The sequence below is a fragment of the Protomyctophum bolini genome (assembly GCF_963924005.1).
Source record: "Protomyctophum bolini genome assembly, chromosome: 9".
Classification (NCBI taxonomy): Eukaryota; Metazoa; Chordata; class Actinopteri; order Myctophiformes; family Myctophidae; genus Protomyctophum; species Protomyctophum bolini.
Genome location: NC_137870.1, coordinates 2,194,921 through 2,217,219, shown reverse-complemented (window position 1 = coordinate 2,217,219; position 22,299 = coordinate 2,194,921). Strand labels below are relative to the sequence as shown.

Below are 22,299 nucleotides of genomic sequence, written 5' to 3'. Positions count from 1 at the left end.
GAATCTGATCTCAGGTCAGAATGGGATAATAATCATGACACCGTTATATATATGAACATGATTAGAATCTGATCTCAGGTCAGAATGTGATAATAATCATGACACTGTTATATATATGAACATGATTAGAATCTGATCTCAGGTCAGAATGGGACCGTTATATGTTTACCAGTGAAGCCGATGAGTCCTCTGTCTCCATCCTGTCCAGGAGGTCCTCGTTGTCCTTTAATACACAGGCCGACCACGCCCAGCGGTCCTGCCACGCCCACAGCACCCGCAGTGCCTGATGGGAAATAAGCAGTGGGGCTGTGTTCATTGGACGAGAGAGAGAGAGAGAGAGAGAGAGAGAGAGAGAGAGAGAGAGAGAGAGAGAGAGAGAGAGAGAGAGAGTACTGCTACTACTGACACCAGTTGAGTTCTATACTGAAACCATTTGAATTCTATTGAGGAGACAAAAAGGAACCAGAACAGGCCAGTATAAACAGTGAGCTTCAACTGTTTGCACTTTGCAGAATTCTGTTTTTTTATTCGATAGGGAAGAGGGAGAGAGATACAGCTGTCCCCGACTAAGGATTTGTATAGTATAAATTAATATGAATAAATTTGCTGTCAGTCGACTGATAGTCGACTGAGCACCCCCCATCGACATCGACTGAGAGGCTTGTCATTAGCCGGATTGAGCACAGCAGGTGAGATTGAGATTCTGTAGTCTATATCAGGCCAGCGCCCCCACTGTGCAAGTCACAGGCAGTGGCACATTGCCACACAGGCAGACACACTCCACATGCACATTGGAGATTGATTAAAAACAGTCAGAAAGCATGTTCAAATGTGTTTACTGTATGTCCCCCCGCAGACCTAGTGGAATAATACAATAATATTTAGACTGAGAGGTGGTCAGTCGACCGAGACCCGTTCCGATCGATTAGTCGACCATTCGGACTAATCGAGGTCAGCCCTGGAGTGACACGCGGCGAAAAGGGCGTCGGGGCTTGGGAGTCGAACCCGCGGGTGGCACGCCGTCCGGCTGGCTTGGCTAGCCTAGGTGGCCCAGACGGTTCCGGGCCAGAATGACTTTTGCTTTCTGCCTGGGAACCAAATAACTTGGACCTCGAACCGTTGGTCAAAATGAAAGTCACGGACAAAATGACATCATCTCAGGAACGGATCAGTGATGTGGAACAAAGAGATGTTGGCAGTGGAAGGGATTTTATACCTCCTTATTCTAATTATTAAATGAGGGACGATCAGTCAACAAAAAAGGTTGCTATTCCCAAATACATCTGATTTCTATTTTTCTGGATCCGGTTCCCAAAGTGGGGTCCTTGAGGTAAATGATAGTTATCAGCGCCGGGATTCCTTCAAAATAAGAGCTCTGGGGTGACGTTGACGGTCAGACTTCGATGCTCAATTACACCCAAATACTAATTTATATGAATAATTCACTATTATTTATTTATTTTCCTAATAAAGTAGAAAAAGTACATGTGAATCACTTAACACGTAAATTATTAGTATTATTATTATTCATTACTACTAATAATAACCCATTTTAGGCGGGAACCCCTTTTGGTGTTAGCATTACGTTAGCTTTAGCTATTGAAAAATAGCAGATCTACAAGCTCGTAGCGCGCCACCAAGTGGCGCGCTACGAGCTTGTAGGTCTGCTATAGGTCTGACATAGAAACATAGCTTTTTCAGAAAACTGTCAGGATGTAGAAGACATTTTTAGAATCTGATCTCAGGTCAGAATTGGGTTAACCAACTGATATAGATCATAATAATCAACATGTAATACATGTGGCAGTACAGTATGAACTCTAGTCGTTGTGTATTATTGCATTGTGACCTTTAGGTCCATGCGGTCCCTCTTCCCCTGCTCGTCCATGACCTCCGTCAGATCCAGAGGGTCCGGGGTCTCCTCTCTGCCCAACAGATCCATCCTCTCCCTGGGCACCGGGCCTACCCGCCTGGCCCGGGACTCCAATACCCAGAACACCCTGAAACAACACAGTCACAGTCACACAGTGGACTCCAATACCCAGAACACCCTGAAACAACACAGTCACAGTCACACAGTGGACTCCAATACCCAGAACACCCTGAAACAACACACACAATCACAGTCACAGGCCCGGGACTCCAATACCCAGAACACCCTGAAACAACACACACAGTCACAGTCACGGGACTCCAATACCCAGAACACCCTGAAACAACACACACAGTCACAGACAGTCACGGGACTCCAATACCCAGAACACCCTGAAACAACACACACAGTCACAGTCACAGTCACACACACACACACACACACACACACACACACACAGAGAAATGGCCCCAGACAAACACACAGCAGCGTATACAGCACACACACACACACACACACACACACCTTAAGTCCGGGCATCCCAGGGGCCCCTGAGGGCCCCGGTCGTCCCACGATGCCAAGACCCGGAGAGCCAGGAGGTCCTGGTAGACCCGCATCTCCTGACCAATCACATTTAGACAACAATGACATCGTTCAGTTTTTTTTAACCCATTTTGGGCAGGAACGCCTTTTGGTGTTAACATTATGTTATGCTTTAGCTATTTAAAAATAGCAGATCTACAAGCGCCACAAGCTTGTAGGTCTGCTATTTTTGAAAAATCAAAGAACGACTGACATAGAAACATATAGCTTTTTCAGAAAAGTGTCATTTTCAAACAGACATTTTTTTAATCTGATCTCAGGGCAAAAATGTGTTAACACAACGTCGATAACATTAATACACTGAGAACATTATGGGCGTTACGGTTTTTACACAACATTGATAACATAATTACACTTTAACCCATGCAGCGCCAGGTCAATCCTACTACACTTCTGTCAAAAAAATAAACAAGACGATCCTAGTTTTAAAAGTTAAAACCAAAACATTTGAGGTTTCTTCTAAATGGCTGACTGTACAGTCCTATACTTTGGCATTACGTGGTTGCCAACGCCCAGGGAGGATGTTCAGACATAATATGCGCTCAAATAACTGAAGTCCAAAAAACGTTTCCATAGAGACAGAGTAGATAAAGTATCATAAAGTATATTTATTCTGGCCGTTGTCCCATACTTGTGTCCCATGTGGCCCGCGGGCCCATGTACAGTATGCCTTAGGGCCGATTCATAACCTCAAATGACGTCACATTGTAGACTCTACACAGAGCCCAACCCACTTTTATTCGGCTCTTAAAATAGGATGAATGGCGCTTCATTACACTGACCTTTAGATCCTGTATTTCCTGGAGGCCCCTGGACCGAGAGGCCCCGTTCCCCCTTCTCTCCGAAGCGGCCGGGGAAGCCCGGGAACCCGGGCATGCCTGTGTTCCCTAGAATAAGAATAACGCAATGAGAAGAACCAGCAATCCTATATGAGAATCAACTAGTGAAGCCAATGAAGAATGGTTTGTGTTGAGAACGTTTTCAGCATCGTGTTGTGCTTTAGCTATTGGAAAATAGCAGATCTACAAGTTCATAGCGCGGCACCGAACTGTGAGCGCTATGAACTGCTAGGTCTGCTATTTTAGAAAAATCGTGAAAATGTGGCGCAAATCTTTGAATATTATATATTCTTTCAGAGCGAACGTTTTTAACTCAAATCTTTGCTTCTGGGGGGCGGGGGGCGGGGGGGGTCCCTGGAACAACATATTTTCAGATGGGGGTCGGCGGCCAAAGAGGCTACAGATAATTCTGGGGGTCCGTCACATGAAATAGTTTGAGAACCGCTGACATAGAAACATGAGGTTTTTCAGAAAACTGTCATGATTTCGAAGACATTTTGAAGAACCGTCATCAGGTCTAAATGGGTTAATACATTTTGTAGTTTACATAAAGAAGCACACAATAGAGCACCGAAGTCTGACGTCACTGTCAGTAGAGGGCGCCAGTACACAGGTTCATGTTATTTGTTTAGTTGCATTGAAATCCCCATTGAGGAGATTTTAGATCGCCTCATATAACAACTGTCACCCCGGCCGCTTCACTCATATGGATATGAAGAATCAACTGACTGAGAGAAAACGCTAATGTTACTGCTACTGAATTAGTTATATTTTCTCTAGAAGCAGAATGCATCATATATGAGTGACTGACTGTTGCAAACGATACAGAGACACACCTCCCCGACAATAACGCCGAGACAGCTTGTTTATTTTTGGACCACAACGCTTATAGTAGACGATATTAAGATCACCCCATGTTATTCTCCATGGAGAAATTACTTCCGCGAACCAGGAGGGGAATCGTCGGGATGAGCGAGTTACGTCAGGACTTCGGTGCTCTATATGGTACAACGATACAAACATGTCTGATAAAACGTCCTTGCTCTCACCTTTAGGCCCGCGGTTTCCCCGCAGACCCTTCTGACCCTTCTGGCCTGGCTCGCCCGGGGTCGTCTTCGTCTCACCTGGAGACCCTTTCTCACCTGGCAGGTATAGAGGCTATTAGAGGTTATGCGTGTGACATCATCATCAAACCAGGAAGTTATGCAGGAATGCCTACTGATAGTGATAGTGGCAAAAAACGACTTTCTGGCCTTGACAGCCGATGCGTCCAAACAGAAAAGTCCTCTCTGATTGCATTAAACAACGTTAAACAATGTTAAACTCACTTTGCATGTTGCTTTGCCACTCGATGTGCCATTCACTTTATGCATGCGCATTAGAGTTCTCAAACTCTGCCCGAGTTGCCTGGGGCTCCATGAAAAAAATATATATATATTTAATTTGTTTAGAATAATAAAAATATTTGTTCTGTTCTGTCTGTTTGTGTATTTATCTATTATGAAGATGGTGCTGACTGGCGTTTCACTTTTACTCTGTGTAGAGTTCTCAAATTCTGCACAAACCCGACCAGGCCCGACCCAACACAACGTTTTAGGGCCGGGTCGGGCCTAAAATCTATGCTAATTAGTCGGGCCGGGCCGGGCCTAGGGCCTGATCAGTTAGGGCCCAGTTAGGGCCGGGCCTTAATTTTCGGGCCCGATGAGAACTCTAATGCGCATACCCTCTATAGAAGTAGCAACCATTGCATAAAGTATTTATAACAATTGTTCTGGACCACAGTTAGCGGTCCAGGCACCTAGCCCTATATCTTGCTCCACCCCTTATCCCTAAACTTATTTGCCATTTGTTATTATTTTAAAATATTTTAAAAATAGTACAAATAGCCGATCTACAAGCTAACAACATGTCGATGAAGATTGAACTAGTTGAACTATTTTTAAATGTTTTAAAATAGTAAAAAAAAATGGCAAACAAGTTTAGGGATAAGGGGGTAAGGGGTGTAAGGGGTTGAACAAAATTCTCCACCAGAAACAGTAATCACTGCATTATTAATATGATGTGGAAATACGTATCGGAAGCTCTTTTATGTTACTGTATTTAATTAATCTAGTTTGTTTACTTTTTTTTTTTTTTTTACAGTCAAGTAAATACATTCTACAGTGTACACACAATTATAATAATGAAATCATATATCATTATTATATTATATATTATATATTACCTGGGTCTCCGGACCTGCCCCAGAGCCCCGGCACGCCGAGGCTACCCTTCGGTCCCGGCGTTCCCGACGGTCCGATGCCAGGTGGTCCCGGTGGCCCAGCCTGCCCTGGAAGACCTCTGGGTCCATCGATGCCACTCGGACCCCCGTCCCCCTTTGGCCCCGGAGGCCCCTGCAAGCAACACCCATCAGAAACAACAAATCACACAGTAAAAAAAAAAAACATGACATAAACGAAATGTCCAATCGATTTATGGGTGAAGCCTGAGGTATGCTTTGGTTGCGCACCAAATATAGCCAAGCTAGGAGATCACTGTGTGTGTAGTTTGCAGTGGTGGAAAAACGTAATAATAATAATAATAATAATAATAATACATTTAAGGTTGTCCTACGACCTACAAGCTCATAGGACGGCACTGAGCTGCAAGCTTGTATAGGTCTGCTATTCTTTGAAAAATTGTGAAAATGTGGTGCAAATATAATACACATTCTTTCAGCGTGAATGTTTTTAACTCAAATCTTTGCTACTGGGCGGGGGTCCCTGGAACAACATATTTTCAGATGGTGGTCGGTGGCCAATTACATATGATTTTTGGGGGTCCTTGACATGAAATATTGAGCACCACTGATACAGAAACATGAGGTATTTCAGAAAACCGACAGGATTTAGAATACATTTTTAATATTTATTTTGACGTCAGGCCTAAATGTATTAACCCATTCTGACCGGGAACCCATTTTGGTGTTAGCACTATGTTATGCTTTAGCTATTGAAAAACAGCAGATCTACAAGCTCTTAGCGCGCCACCGAGTGGCGCGCTAAGAGCTTGTAGGTCTGCTATTTTTTTTAAATCGAAGAACGACTGACATTTTTTTAGAATCTGATCTCAGGTCAGAATGGGTTCATCAGACCAGTGTGTGTCCAGTGGAAACCTCGTATGAATCTGATCTCAGGTCAGAATGGGTTAAGTAGCCTAAATGTACTTTACACCACGGGTATATTGGCTATTGTTCTGTGTGCGACAGTATAAATAATAGCATAGGTATAAATCAGGCTTAAATGTCCTCTGCTGTCACTCACAGGATTACCCTTCAATCCAAGAATGCCTTTCAGTCCAGGGAGTCCAGGGGTGCCGTTAGTCCCGTCGATGCCAGCCTCTCCGGGGGCTCCTGGGGCACCCGTCCCCCCCTTCTCCGCCGCCGCCTCCATGAAACCCTGCTCTCCTTTAGGCCCCGGGGCCCCAATTACACCTGGGAAACCAAAGGACCCCTATACAGAGAGAGAGAGAGAGAGAGAGAGAGAGAGAGAGAGAAGACAAGACAGACAAAGAGCACAAAGACAGACATGTACAGGCAGATAAAAAGACAAGGCAGACAGACAATGCCCTTAGAGTATATACAGTATTAATAGAGAAGGCACCCAGAGGAAACCCTGAGGCGAAATGGACATAGTGGCCGAATTTGTCATTGCAGCTCGAGCCGGCGCTGCTCCGTTGACTATCATTGAAGCACGTTCATGTGTTTGAGGCCATGACACGTGAGCGAATGTTTCATACGTGAACGAATGTTTCATACGTGAACGCAGCACAAACGGCACAATGATATAGTCAACGGCAGCGCGTTCATGTGTTTGAGGCAAATCCATCCCAGAATGCACTCTGTTCCTACACGGAAGGAGGAGTGAAATCGCCTCATGCGCTTTTGAGCAACTCAATGCAAGTGGATGGGAGGAGAACTCGGGTGTCTTCTCTATTCATATATAACTCTAAGACAATGCCAGACTATAATAATAGGACACTATTATGCCATAAGGTAGGCTAAAGACCTAAGATAATGTAAAAGGAGGTGAAGTCATGCTACAGGTGTCCAGGTGAATAATACCACTATATGAATGCAAGAGGTTGGAGAGTTTACAGGCAGACCCAGACAATCACAATAACGAGCGATAAAGACTGTGTCAAATAAATGCAGTAATGACACACCACAACTACAGGTAGTATTGTTGTTTTTGGCAGCACATTTTCATTTAGTTTTAGTCACATTTTAGTCACCTGGAATGTTTTAGTTAGTGTTACCGGTAGTCTAGTTTTAGTCGACTAAGGTGACATTCACACCAGAGAGCTTTGCTGCGATTAAAACGAATCCTGCTGCGCATTTTCAGAAAGTGCAGTTCGTTTGGCAGGTGTGAATCCTAATGCCTATCAGTCCCAGACGGCACGACACATGCACGTCATGAGCATAATTTTTATCACACCATAGATTTCACTGTGTAGGCTAGTTTATGAATGGGACACATTGATAAAGGTCCCCCCTGCTGCGTTTCCAATTGCTGCGGATGACAGTGTGATGGCAAACCGCAGCAAATTACGGTAAATATGCAAGAATGCCAATTTCTCCGCCCATTCGCATCGAGTCTACCGAAGTATTAGGTGGGGATGTGACCTAAATATCATAAGATTATAGTCGACTAAATGTATTTTGGCGATCCTTGATGCCGTTACAAAATAGGCAATCTACAAGCTCACAACGCGTCGCGCTAGACTGTCTATTTTCAGCATGCAACTAATTGTAAAATGACTTATACTGGATCTCTTGTCCATTAGTCCCTTCCTAACATTTTAGTCTAGTTTGTATTTGTTGACGTAATTGTCAGTATATTTAGTCTTAGTTTTAGTCACCGTAGCTTCGTTTTAATTTCGTTTCCATTTAGTTTTCGTCAGTGAAAAAAAGGCAGTCGACGGACATTTTTCGTCTTAGTTTTAGTCGACGAAATCAACACTGGCTGAAAGCAGACTCAAGCAGTGACCTAATATTGTAGCTTGTTGAGTTTGTAATAGAGCTACCACGACGGTTGTATCTTGTCTCATGAAATCTCCTTTTTCTGACTAGCTTTTTGGATTTGTAGAAAACTATACCTGTGGCCCAGATGGTCCTGAAAGGCCTTTGACTCCTTGGTCACCTCTGCTCCCTGGGACACCAAATGGACCTGGAGAAAGACAGCAGAGAGTTTAAAGGCCTTTGACTCCTTGGTCACCTCTGCTCCCTGGGACACCAAATGGACCTGGAGAAAGACAGCAGAGAGTTTAAAGGCCTTTGACTCCTTGGTCACCTCTGCTCCCTGGGACACCAAATGGACCTGGAGAAAGACAGCAGAGAGTTTAAAGATGGAGTGCCACAATCTTTGTATTTTTCCCAGTTTTTCCATGTGTCTATGAGGTGACAGTACTTCATTAGACACCCGGGGAGTCGTTTTTATGTGCAATGGTGTATTAACTTTGTATTTAGGGTTTCTTCCTGGAGGCTGAACCCTTGACAGTCAAACTTCCAATGAAATAAACAGTAATAGTGACATCACATTATTTGCCCCTCCCCTAACCCCTCCCCCTTTATCATACAACTACAGCTGTGGGTGCGGCTTCAGTTCAGGTGGATCACCACCCATCACCACCCACCAGGCAAACCAGGCATACTTAATGAACTGGTGGGCGTGTCCACATAAAAACAACATTTGAACAAATACTGTACACTTTGAAAAGATTATACCTCCTTATATAACAATAAGTCCTGATGAAAAATCACGGCACTCCACCTATGTCTGCTATTTTTGAAACATCGAAGAACGACTGACCCAGAAACATGGCTTTTTCAGAAAACTGTCATTTTCAAACAGACATTTTTAGAATCTGATCTCAGGTCAAAATGGGTTAAGAGTCTAGAGAGCCCCCAGAAAAAACGTGAAGGATGGTTGAAGAAGCCCTGGAGGCTAATTAAATCTGATGTTGTCTATCGTCTGAAACCACTAGTGCTCCTGCTCTAATTTGTACTGGAATGGAAGTACATTAGATTTAAAAAATCGTTTGTATCAGCATCAACTAAGATGCTGAACGAGGCTCTGAAACAGCGGTAACTATACGTGAGGCCTGATTATCCACATCATGTGTGCTATATGGTGTAATGTTGTGTCTTCCTCTGTAATGTATTTTTGTTGTCATTGATGTTTTATGTGTGGCTGTAGCTGGGGTGAAAGCCCAAGACAAATTTCCCTTGTGGACAATAAAGTTTACCTTGACCTTGTACAGGTACTTCATGCGCTTGTGAGCAACTTTTATTGAAATGGATAGGTGGCTAAACTCTATGGTTTAGACATGATGATACTATACAACTAACTAAAAGAGGTTCTCTATAATATTGTCAGAATCAGCTATATTGTGACATCACAGGTTTACAGAAGTAAATAAGTCAGTATTATTTTCTGGAAAATAATACTGACCATAGAAGACTCTTCACATACTAGAGCATGTCAGAGCTGAAATGTAAATATGAAATAAATGCTTAAACATGTAGCTACTGTAGCTATAGGTGTAATGTTAGAGACCACAGAAGTGAACCTTCCAAGCCTGTTTTCTCAACTCGCTGCAAGACATTATTCTAACAGCCATATATCTCCAAAACTGGTCAAACTGAACAACCAATATGTTAATTTGAATAATTCCCTGTTTTCAAATGACATGAAAAAAATAAACGAAAATTAAAACAAATCCAAAGGCAGTCCCTCAGTCAAATTTGGTCACATATTTACATGGTACCTGAGATAATATTATACAACATGGGTGAGCATAGCAGCAGATACCGTTCATGGTATATTTATGCCATGAAAGAACCATTGTTTCTTTAATGTACCGCAATGTTTGTTGACTATGGTTATTTACTCTGACCTTGCACTCCAACTGATTTTAAATTGTATATATCGTCATGTTTTGTGTCAGCACCTGACTCTCCAGGCTGGCCGGGCTCTCCAGAGGATCCTGGTGGTCCTGGATCTGTGATAGTCCGAGTGCACAACACGCATACATCTCCCTTTTCACCTGACACACGCACACACGCACACGCGCACGCGCGCGCACACGCACACACACACACACACACACACACACACACACACACACACACACACACACACACACACACACACACACACACACACACACACACACACACACACACACACACACACACACACTTTATTTGAATCCACAAATTACGACTCATTTTTACAAGGACTTCTTCCACAGAGGACACAGTCATATTCTACGTATTGAACGTAACCGATAAAACTGGAAATGAAGAAGTCCACCTCGCTCTCGCTCTCTCTACATGTAAACACATTTTCCCAGATAGCTTTTTTTTGTTCAAAACAATCTTTATTCAAGGCATAACTAAAGTAGCCTCGGAAACCCAGACGTTTTTATTTCCAGGGAGAAAAAAGAAAAGTCTGGGATTTCTGATCGTCTGCACCTTTGTTAAATTGACTCACACTGCCACATGACGTAACAGCATCCCCTTAAAAAGAAAGTAAATTTTAATTAAATACATTGGTAAAAAAGTAAAAATTTATTAGATTCATGAACCTGTGGGCATTGGTTGCAGAGTGGCCGGATAGCAACCACAAGGTTGTCAGTTGGATCCCTGTGGGCTCCCCCAGAGTTAGTGTCAAAGTGTCCTTGAGCAAGACACTGCATTGAACCCCTAATTGCTCCCGATGTGCAGGTCGGTGCCCTGCATGGTTTCCTCCGCCATCGGTTTATAATGGATTGCATTTTTATAGCGCTTTTCCAAGTGCTCAAAGCGCTTTACCATGGTCCATTCATTCATACATCGGGGGGTGTGTGAATGGGTGAATGTAATTAGCCTGGTTAATAAACCAGAATAATATCGCACGGACCGCGGGATATTAGTCTGGGGAGGCTCAGCTTGGATTTCATTTCCAGGGCTGCGGGTTGAAACATTTTCTCTTTGACGCAATTGGTCAGAGCTACTGTCAGTCAAAGGTCTCAAGCATTGAAAGTCACTGTACCAAAGCCCGCCCATATTGCATACCGTGTCCCGATTGGCCGCCTCATTTCTCTGGTGTAGGAAAGGGGCGTACAATTGAGCCTCTCCAGACCGTAATCCGCCGGCAGGCAATTTTCTTTTTGCCAACGGCTGATTCGGTCTGGTTTATTAACCAGGCTAGAATGTAATGGCTTCCATCTATGTAAAGCGCTGTAAATGCCCCGTTTACAGCGTGGGCTTGAGTACAGCTCACTACTCCATGATGATGTATTGACCCACATGATGTCACAGTCCCAGCAGGAGAACGGGCCCGGGAATAAAGATGTACGAGGCTGGCCCACAATTTCATATACCGGTACTGTAACATTGTAGTATTCATAATAATTGTTCATAGAATGTACCTCTTGGTCCAAAATTCCCTTGGTTCCCTGGAACCCCTGGAAGGCCACGGACACCTTTAGGCCCTGGATGGCCCCAGAATGATTCTGTTGATCACAATGAAGAAAAAAACAATCAACCTTATGTCTGTCTGTCTGTCTGTCTGTCTGTCGAAACCCATCTTTTTTAACCTAGATTTTAATTAGAATCGTATGGTGTGATTCTACTGAAATTTTCTAACTGTAACTTTGTCACAAATCTATTTGCACGGATTATATTTTTCAGCACTTTTCCGATGTTTTTTGACATGGGTTAAGATTAGGTTTAGGTGTGCTGCCCCGTGGGAGGTTATAGGTTTAGGGTGAGGGTTTGAGATAGGTTGTAGTTGTAGGACTAGTAATGACTGGTCTAACCAATGACTAGTCTAAACCAAATACTGTCTAAACTAAGTACTGCACCCTGTTTTTTCAATCTGTTTATTTCTATTTTTTATTAATTCTTGATTCCTGTACTGTACAGCACTTTGAGCTGCATCTTTATGTATGACAAGTGCAGTGGTGGAAAGTAACTAAGTACTTAAGTACTGTACTTAAGTACAATTTTGAGGTATTTGTACTTTACTTGAGTATTTCCATTTTCCAATACTTCTACAATCCAATTTCCAATTTCCAATACCACTACATCTCAGAGCCAACATTTTTACTTCTACTCCACTACAATTACTTGAAAACATTAGTTACTAGTTACTTTGGTGATTTTAATTTTGATTAGAAAACATACATTAACCACTTCAACCCTATACATTTCGGCCATTTGAAAATAGCCGATCTACAAAAAAATAGCCAAGCTACAAACAATGCATCGCGTTGCGACCATAGACTGTAAAAAATATGGACAAAGCGTTACCCGGGTCTAACATAAACGTAAAATGAAGCCTGTCAGTCCTTGCAATGGAAGTCGCCATCTTTCTAGATCCGTTTGGGCCCAGCTGAGCCCATTGGCTGGCCCAGAAAACGAGGCGGGACTTCCCACCTTCTTCTTCGTTGGTTTTTATTTTGACTCGAGTGGGTGGGGGATCCCTATCATAGACTGTAACGGTATTGCCACGCCCCTCAGAACATGCACGACTTTATGGTCTTTTTTTTTTATAAATGGGGCCATCATTTTCCAAAACTAATATTATGACATTAGAAATGAGACTTTAAACTAGTGACTGGAAGCAGAAAGAATTCATGGCCATGTTTATTAAGGTAATACAGTCTAGGTGAAGTTGGGCCCAAATACATGGACTTCTATGGGGCTATGGGGTTTTTTTGGGCCCAATGACAGCGCCACAACAGGCGAACTGTTCATTTTTCATCTTTCAACTTTCATTTCCACTTAGTGGCTTCACAAAATATCTGTCTGACTGTCCCCCTGGTTGCGACGCATTGTTTTTAGCTTGTAGATCTGCTATTTTCAATAGATTTTGTGCACATTTTGAACTTGCAACGTGAAATGAAATGACATTCTGCACAATGAGTGAATTCCATGTGTTCCAGGTCATCTACCCACCTATTATTCCAGGTTCTCCCAGATCTCCCACAGGTCCCACGTCTCCTGGAGGTCCAGTGATGCCTGGAGGTCCAATAATAAATGGACCCGCGTCTCCTCGGTCTCCTTTGGTTCCAGGTAAACCCGATGGCCCAAGTTCACCTGTAGCTCCAGGTATAGGCACTCCTAAACACACATCATATTACAAGTAAGACGCGCGGAGGACGCGGGAAGTGAACGCAGCTCGTACATTGCAATAACAACAATTAGAATAAATGACGTACTTTAAAAAAAGTTTTTTTTATTTTCTGTTCTTTTTTAAGTTTTATTTTTTTCCCCTTTTTTAAAGTTTTCTACTGTGTGTGTGAGTTTTCTACACAGTGCGGGCGGGTGGTGTCACAGCATGACACACAGACAGACATGTTTTGCTGGGTTACATACTGTAGTAAATGGCTCACTAAATTCGCAATTTTTATTATTATTAGCAGTAGCAGTTCAGTTCAGTACATACAGTACATACAGACATACAGTACAGTTCATACATAGCACACATAGTTTCCATCCATCCATTTTCTGTGGCCCCTTTTCCACTGGGGTTGAACTGGTTCAGTTATTTTACCCCGACTGATATTGAACCAATTCAGAGCAGTGTTGTTTTCGTCGACTAAAACTAAGGCGAAGAATGTTCGTCGACTACCTTTTTCCACTGACAAAAACTAAATGGAAACTAGATGAAAACTACGACTAAGCTTGTAGATCGTAGTGTTAGTGTAAAAACAGTCATTACGACTAATACGACGGCCCGCCTTGATGCTAAAATCTAATGATATTTAGTCGACTAAAACTAGACTAACACTAAAACATTCCAGGTGACTAAAATGTGTCTAAAACTAAATGAAAACTATTCAAGAGACTATGACAACATCTAAGTTTGCTGCCAAAAACAACACTGGTTTAGCGTGCTTCCAGTGAACATGCACGAATTGGTTCAGAACCATAAAAGTTGGTTCGGAACTGGAACCAAAAAATGGCCGCCGGTTCCGTGAAAGTTCCAAGAATCTAGAACGGAACCAAGTTCCACAACCACAGTTATTTTGGTGGGAAAGGGGCCTGTATGTACTGTACGTATGCACAGTATTTAAATGTACTTCAGTGAAATGATTAAATTACATCAGAAATCAAGTCTTAGTTCCATTGCTTTACATGTATTGGGTTAACCCTAACATGCATATAGTTACTGTACATGAGAAGATGACCTAACATAGCACTGTGAAGCCCTGATGAAGGATCTTTGGCCAAAACACGTACAGTATAGCCGTTACGTTTATTGGTGTGTGCCAAATACAATATGTGAATGTGAGTATTTTGTCCTCTACTGACTTGAAGTTTGGGGTATGCTACCTTTTGAGTATTTTTATATTATATTATCATATTATTATTATATATGTATTTTTTAAACTCAGTTTTACACGCACGGCACGCACGCACACTACTACTATACTATACTATACGGGGAAGCAGCTTTTTGCCTCTACGGGCTGTCGGCATGGAACAAGCTCCCACTGTACCTTCGTCAGGCAGCCTCTGTAGACATTTTTAAAGCTCAGCTCAAGACCCACTTCTACAACATTGCTTTTAATTGATCTTTTATTTTTTATTTTTTTTGTTATTCATGTCCTCACTGTATTGCAGTACTGCTTTTTTTTAATGTCGTTGCCTTGCTTTTCTTTTATTCTCCATTGTTCTGTAAAGCACTTTGAGCTGCATTTCATGTCATGAAAGGTGCTATACAAATAAAGTTTTATTATTATTATTATTATTATTACTATAGCACTACTGTGTACAGTATGTTTCTCTGAGAGATACAGCAAAAGACAGATAAGCGTTTACCTGGCTCGCCCTTCATCCCAGGAAACCCAATGACCCCTGGATGTGAAAAGAAGACTATTTACTATGATAGATAGGTAATAATTATTACATCAACATAATATGACAATACTGTATATACGGTACATCATCACAAAGTATCTGAACCCAAACACACATCGTAAAACCACTCAAAACATAACTTTTCATTTCATAATAATTCACACTTTGGTACAGTTTAAATACATATACGGTCTATAGTACATCACTGTTCCATTATTAAAGTTTACGGATTACATTAATATCCATTAACCCATTTTGGGGCGGGAACCCCTTTTGGTGTTTTAAACATTATGTTATCATTTAGCTATTGAAAAATAGCAGATCTACAAGCTCGTAGCGCGCCACCGAGTGGCGCGCTACGAGCTTGTGGGTCTGCTATTTCTGGAGGTCGGAGGCCAAATAAAGATAATTCTGGGGGTCCTTGACATGAAATTGTTGAGCGACACTGACATAGAAACGTTTTTTCAGAAAACCGTCATGATTTAGAAGACATTTTGTGGAATCGAGCTCAGGTCTAAATGGGTCAAATATGCAAGTGCGCTCTGGAGGGAGTTGTGTAATTCTTCACCTGTACCACTCAGTAATAACATCCGATTTTAAGGTACAAAAATGGTTCATTCGGAATTCCCCTTTAACATTATTTTGATATTTTCTATTTCCTCTCGAGTTAATTTGACAGCTTGTGTTCTTGGTGGTGTGTTTGAGGTGCTGGAGGTTTGTTGTCGACAACTCTTTACTTCCTGCCAGGTGTCCCGATCGTTCCTGATCCGATTCCGAACAATGTCTGTGTTATCCGATACCGATACTGAATAGCGACACCAGTGTTGTGATCTCGTGGTGTGTTTATAGCTATCTAGCTATTTATCCACGACAGAGTACAGCCTCTTGCAATGGGTCTGGTCCACAAGATTCGATACACCACCAAGATACCCTGCATGTACCTGTCTAAATACTTCCTTAATGTCAACGAAGTCCACACCCACAACACCAGAGGGAGTGCAACAAACCATGTGCAACCCAGATTCGGCACAAACAAGGGACTAAATTATGTTTCGCTCCTATGCCACCAAAATGTGGAACAGTCATTAAGACATGTGAATCCCTTGACTCCTTCAAAACCGCTCTCAAAGGGCACCTACGGATGGCTGCAATTCGAAACTGGCCTCTGTAAAATCTGAATCCCCCCCCCCTTTCCCCTCACTGTATATGTATCTTTTCCCTTTTTGCTTCCTATATGATGAATTCCTGTTCTGTTCTTTAACTACATAGAAGTGTTTATTTGTATGTCTCTAAATGTTTTGATGAATTGAACAATGTGGACCCTGTTGTAAACAAGTGTAACGCTTAATTGGGTCGTCCACTCACAGTTAACAGTCTTTGTATTGAGTTTGTGCTTGAAATGTACTGTAATTCTACAAACTGTTAATAAATATTTCAATCAATCAATCAATCAATATCTCGTGTTGTGTTTACAGCAGACTCCACACTCAAATGTGCACTTGCAGTTTGGGCAACTCCAAAGCAAACTCAACATGCCCCAACATTTTATTTACCTGCCACAGTGACCCGATTATGACAAATAAGGGCCGATACTTCTTCGATAACGATAGAGTATCGGGACATCTCTACTTCCTGCACAACGGCATCAGTTTGCGCAGGGACAGAATAACCCCAATGAGGGCCCCTGGGCCGGTCATTTTTGCAGGGCCCCCATAGCGCATTGATTTAGCATTGTTTTTATTAATACCCAGGTTTACTACAGTACCAGTATTTAAAAAAAATATATATATATTTAGGGCAATATCAGATTAGAGGCTTTTCTTATTAAATATGCACATTATAAAGACCACATGTATCAGCAGAGGTTGATGGTTGTGACTCATTAAAAAAAAGTTTTCTTCAGACTTTCTTCCTTATAATGTGTAATATATAGATGAAATACCGAATACGATACTTATAATACAATACAAACGGTGTGTGAAGTGTTTACCTGGCTTTCCCGGGTATCCGGAGGGTCCATGGGGTCCAGGTACACCTTGTTGCCCTTTCACTGGGTTTTTAACCCTAATCAACTGTGGGTTAAAAAAACATGACTTTGTTTTTAGTAAAGAGCAGAATGTTGAGCATGCTCTTTCACAGCAATGCCATGTTTCAGAACCACACAAGTTACCCCCAAAACACACAAATTACATTACATAAAAATCTATAGTTTGGTTAAAACAGTCCCTGCGTGTGGAGTTTGCATGTTCTCCCCGTGTCCCCTAGGGTAGGTACCCTCACATGTTCTCCCCGTGTCCCCTAGGGTAGGTACCCTCACAAAAACCATGCAGTAATCCTGGTCTCTAAGCTGCCTCCCCCTGGCCAGCCGGGGCGCCTGATGGAGGGGAAAGGAACTGGTTGGAGTAACGTGTTCCTTCCACGCGCTACGTCCAACCAGGGAAACTCCCCCCTGTCAGGTGTAAAGGAGCAACTTGGACACTCAGGCATGAAGGGAGCATGAGTTCAAGTCCGTTGCTCTCCCCTTGTCCCCCATATATGGGGACTAGGTTGCTCTCCCCTTGTCCCCCATATATGGGGGACTAGGTTGGCGGAGGGTGTGTAGAGCCCAGGATCACATTAGATGATTGACACAGGGGTGAAAAATGGGTTACAAAATCGTGGGATAAAAAAAAAATATATATATATATATATAAAAATAAAAAAAACAGTCCCTGCTCTTGACAAGATTTAAACTATCTTAGACAGACAACTGTTTCTTAACCACCACAACACACAGTAGATTAGAACATCGTTACAGGAACAAATCCACAGGAGGGACCATCGTTAGAAACGGCCTGCGAAACACAGCCCCGCTAAAATCACAGCACTTTCATGATGTCTCAATCTTGGTAGATTTTCCTTTGAGAATATGATTGCTATACGTGGTTGACACACCCTGTCACATTCAACAATCACTGCCCGATCCTTTTATATAATATGTCTAGAAACCTGTAATGCATCATGAACTGAATGGATGGATGACTGTTGTCTGCCTGGCCTCTTCTTTCTCAAAATTAATCAACAATAGTATTATCATCATATTTCTCACCTCTCCAGGTTCCCCATTAAGACCATGGTCACCTTTCTCCCCCTGTGCACACACACACACACACACACGCGCACACGCACGCACACACACACACACACACACACACACACACACACACACACACACACACACACACACACACACACACACATCTATAAACAATCTATCTATCGTTTACCAAAAAATGACATTGGGACATTCATGCTAAAGTGCATTATTGTATGTGTATTATACTGTATAATAAAGGTATGTAGAAGCCAGTTAAAAGTGCATTCAAGTGTATTTCTAGATTTAAATGACTATATAAAAATGGAGATATGTTTTGCCAAAGGGACTTTTATTGTGGCAGATTTTATTTGTCAAGCTTGGGAAAGAAGACAGTACTCTGTATAAATCTGAGTTGTAATATAATTAATTATGTAATGTAAACATGCTGTAAATGCATGATTTATGTAATGTAAACATGCTGTAAATGAAATTGTGAAATGGTGTCTTATAAACCCATGAGGGTTGGGCACATTGTGAGAAGGACACGAAAATAAATAAAATCAATACAAAAATATTTCTATACACACGACCAAGTTGGTGAAAATTCACAAACCTTAGATCCCTTGATTCCTTCCGGGCCCAGATCACCACGGTCGCCCGTTTCACCCTGAAACACAGACCAGGCCGACTGAATCTCTTCACTTTAGGCTGAAGGAATTAACTGTCAAAAGAGGTGTGTCTGACTTTGGATGCGTCTAGTGTGTGGGTGTATAGTGTGTCCAGCGTTATAGCTGTCACTTCTCACTCTCAAACGTCGCCACTGGCTAGCAGAATGCCAACGGGAGAGCCCAGTGCGTTATCGTCTGTCCCTGCCAGCCTCTCTAATGGCAAGGTCTAATTATATGTAGGTGACCTGTGTCGTTTTTGGCAGCAGATTTAGATTTTAGTTGCAGTCATAGGGCTGTATTTTGCGTGTCTTAAGTACCAGGTCTTATTCCCTAACTTGAGTAAACTAAAGACCTGGAGGCGTGATCAATGCCATTTGGCTATTCTGAGTGGCCAAAGAGCATTGATCACACCTCCAGGTCTTTAGTTTACTCAAGTTAGGGAATAAGACCTGGTACTTAAGACACGCAAAATACAGCCCATTGTCTCTTTTAATAGTTTTCATTTAGTTTTAGTCACATTTTAGTCACCTGTAATGTTTTAGTGTTTAGTCTAGTTTTAGTCGACTAAATATCATAAGATTTTAGTCGACTAAATCGAGTTGATTTAGTCGAACAACATGTATTTTGGTGGGCCGCCGTAATGACTGTTTTATTCACTTGCTGGAAATAGCTGATCTAAAGGCCACAACGTTGTGAGCTTGTACAGTAGATCGGCTATTTTCAGCATGCAACCAAGTGTAAAATGAACAATACTGGATCTCTTGCCCACTAGTCCCTTCCTAACATTTTAGTCTAGTGTGTTGACGATATCGTCAATATATTTAGTCTTATAGTTTTAGCCATCATAGCTTAGTCGGCCCCAGACCTTTTTCTTCTCTCCCTGAGTTTCCGAGGCTTATATATAGTTAAACTGACTCAAAGAAAAATTATCTAATCAACTAAAAGTACGGTAGATGCACTCTGAGTATGAGAAGCAGTTATTTTCATATTTTCTAAACAAATGCAGCTTTGAATACTGTATTCACATTTCTGTTTTACAACAATATTATGTAATAGCAATTATAGCATGTCCCCTGAGCACATGGTACAGTAGCTGTTACAGTAGCTGTTACAGTAGCTGTTACAGTAGCTTACCAATGGACCAAAAAATCCGGGGACGCCGTCTTTCCCTTGTTTACCCTGAAATAACATCAACAACAACATAATCAATAACAAGTACAGTAACAAGTTAACAACACAATGAGCAGTATGTGTTGGGCAACTTACTTTACTAGTTTCTGCTCTCAAAAATAAATGAGGTACAAAGGAAAGTACATTTTCTGTTTTAACGTTGCTTCATTACTAATGCACTGTATACTGTTGCATAATGTCTATTATGTTTTCATGTTGCTGTTCACAAATAGGCGTGTCCTTGATTGGGAATGCGTAACCATAATTGAACATGCGTGCGTATTCCTCCATGTTACATTTGGTGCGGGCTGTAAAACCCGGTTTAAAGAGTTGTTTCAAACCATCAATACATTTTTCCAGACCATCGGAACCATCTGTAGGATATATATATACAGACAGGGCTGATTGATTGATTGAACATTTAGTTTGTAGAAATGGGTACAAAAGAAAGTACAGGTCAATACAAAAACTACTGCGAGGATATATCCAGGAAAAGCACTAAGACTTGTGTACATCAGGGTCCTCCATTTATAATATGCACTTCCAAATATACACTTCCATGAAAAACAGGAAATCATCCTATATACAGCCAGTTTACAGTTTCTAAATGCAGCCGTCCGTAGGTGCGTAGGAGTCTAGGGATTAATATTTCTTAATGGCTGTTGGTAGGGCGTTCCACATTTTAGTGGCATATAGGAGCAAACGTATCCCTTGTTTGAGCCGAATCGGGGGTTGCATGTGGCTTGTTGAACGCCCTCTGGTGTTGTGATTGTGGACTTCGTTGACATTTAAGGTAAAGTATTTGGAGTAGGTACATACATGGATGTCTTGGTGGTGTGACTTGAGTGAGAGTAGGAATTGGATCATATCGAAATGTACTGTATGTAGCGATACGCCTGGAGGAAATGTATGTGCCCTGATATAAAATACCAATGGTATTTTATATATACCATGACTCTGCATCTGAGCGGAAAGAAAAACCAATGACCTTCCCCAAGTGATTAAACAAAAAAACATTAACCCTCCCCTAAAAATAACATGACATTTACTTCAATAAAATGAGGCCTAAAACCCCAATCTTCTCAGTAGAAGTAGAATTCTATCGGGAAAAAAAAGTTAATTCACTGCAAAAATCGCGGAAGATTATTGTCCGCTGTGAGATTAAATCTCGCAGACCATGGTCTTGTAGTCCAATGCTTAACACAGTACGCTATCCAGGCTAACGAAAAAATATGGTTTGTGGAAGTTACTTGAATGTGACACCGCTCATACGCAGCGTTCATAATGAATTCAAAGCAATAATACTTTTTTTCAAAGATGTATTTTGTGTGTGTTACCATAATAAATAATAATAATAATAATAAGTGTGTGTTACCAGTGGTCCAGGGGCTCCTATTTCTCCCTTGTGTCCTTTGATGCCCTCTCGCCCTGGGAGACCCTGAAATAAACAATATTCAAGATAATGCAAATAGTTTAACACTAGTCCAGTAGCTACTGTAGTAATGGTAAGCAAATAGTTTAACACTAGTCCAGTAGCTACTGTAGTAATGGTCAGCAAATAGTTTAACACTAGTCCAGTAGCTACTGTAGTAATGGTAAGCAAATAGTTTAACACTAGTCCAGTAGCTACTGTAGTAATGGTAAGCAAATAGTTTAACACTAGTCCAGTAGCTACTGTAGTAATGGTCAGCAAATAGTTTAACACTAGTCCAGTAGCTACTGTAGTAATGGTCAGCAAATAGTTTAACACTAGTCCAGTAGCTACTGTAGTAATGGTCAGCAAATAGTTTAACACTAGTCCAGTAGCTACTGTAGTAATGGTATGCAAATAGTTTAACACTAGTCCAGTAGCTACTGTAGTAATGGTCAGCAAATAGTTTAACACTAGTCCAGTAGCTACTGTAGTAATGGTCAGCAAATAGTTTAACACTAGTCCAGTAGCTACTGTAGTAATGCTAAGCAAATAGTTTAACACTAGTCCAGTAGCTACTGTAGTAATGGTCAGCAAATAGTTGAACACTAGTCCAGTAGCTACTGTAGTAATGGTCAGCAAATAGTTTAACACTAGTCCAGTAGCTACTGTAGTAATGGTCAGCAAATAGTTTAACACTAGTCCAGTAGCTACTGTAGTAATGGTCAGCAAATAGTTTAACACTAGTCCAGTAGCTACTGTAGTA

At 41.7% G+C, this 22,299-nt stretch overlaps 1 protein-coding gene across 1 annotated transcript in view; it reads right to left on the bottom strand.

Moving 5' to 3' along the window:
• LOC308321254 (uncharacterized protein) overlaps nt 1-22,299 on the bottom strand; it is a 77,891-nt gene that overhangs the window by 29,344 nt on the left and 26,248 nt on the right. Inside the window, exons 16-32 of the mRNA XM_080772093.1 lie at nt 21,498-21,560; nt 20,087-20,131; nt 18,898-18,951; nt 18,297-18,338; nt 17,199-17,280; nt 15,170-15,205; nt 13,301-13,465; nt 11,770-11,853; nt 10,306-10,401; nt 8,628-8,672; nt 6,618-6,787; nt 5,540-5,708; nt 4,365-4,457; nt 3,259-3,363; nt 2,399-2,493; nt 1,850-2,000; nt 170-283 (exon numbers count right to left, since the gene is read on the bottom strand). Coding sequence (XP_080628219.1) covers nt 170-283; nt 1,850-2,000; nt 2,399-2,493; nt 3,259-3,363; nt 4,365-4,457; nt 5,540-5,708; nt 6,618-6,787; nt 8,628-8,672; nt 10,306-10,401; nt 11,770-11,853; nt 13,301-13,465; nt 15,170-15,205; nt 17,199-17,280; nt 18,297-18,338; nt 18,898-18,951; nt 20,087-20,131; nt 21,498-21,560 — 1,609 coding nt within the window. The remainder of the gene's footprint in view (nt 1-169; nt 284-1,849; nt 2,001-2,398; nt 2,494-3,258; nt 3,364-4,364; nt 4,458-5,539; nt 5,709-6,617; nt 6,788-8,627; nt 8,673-10,305; nt 10,402-11,769; nt 11,854-13,300; nt 13,466-15,169; nt 15,206-17,198; nt 17,281-18,296; nt 18,339-18,897; nt 18,952-20,086; nt 20,132-21,497; nt 21,561-22,299) is intronic.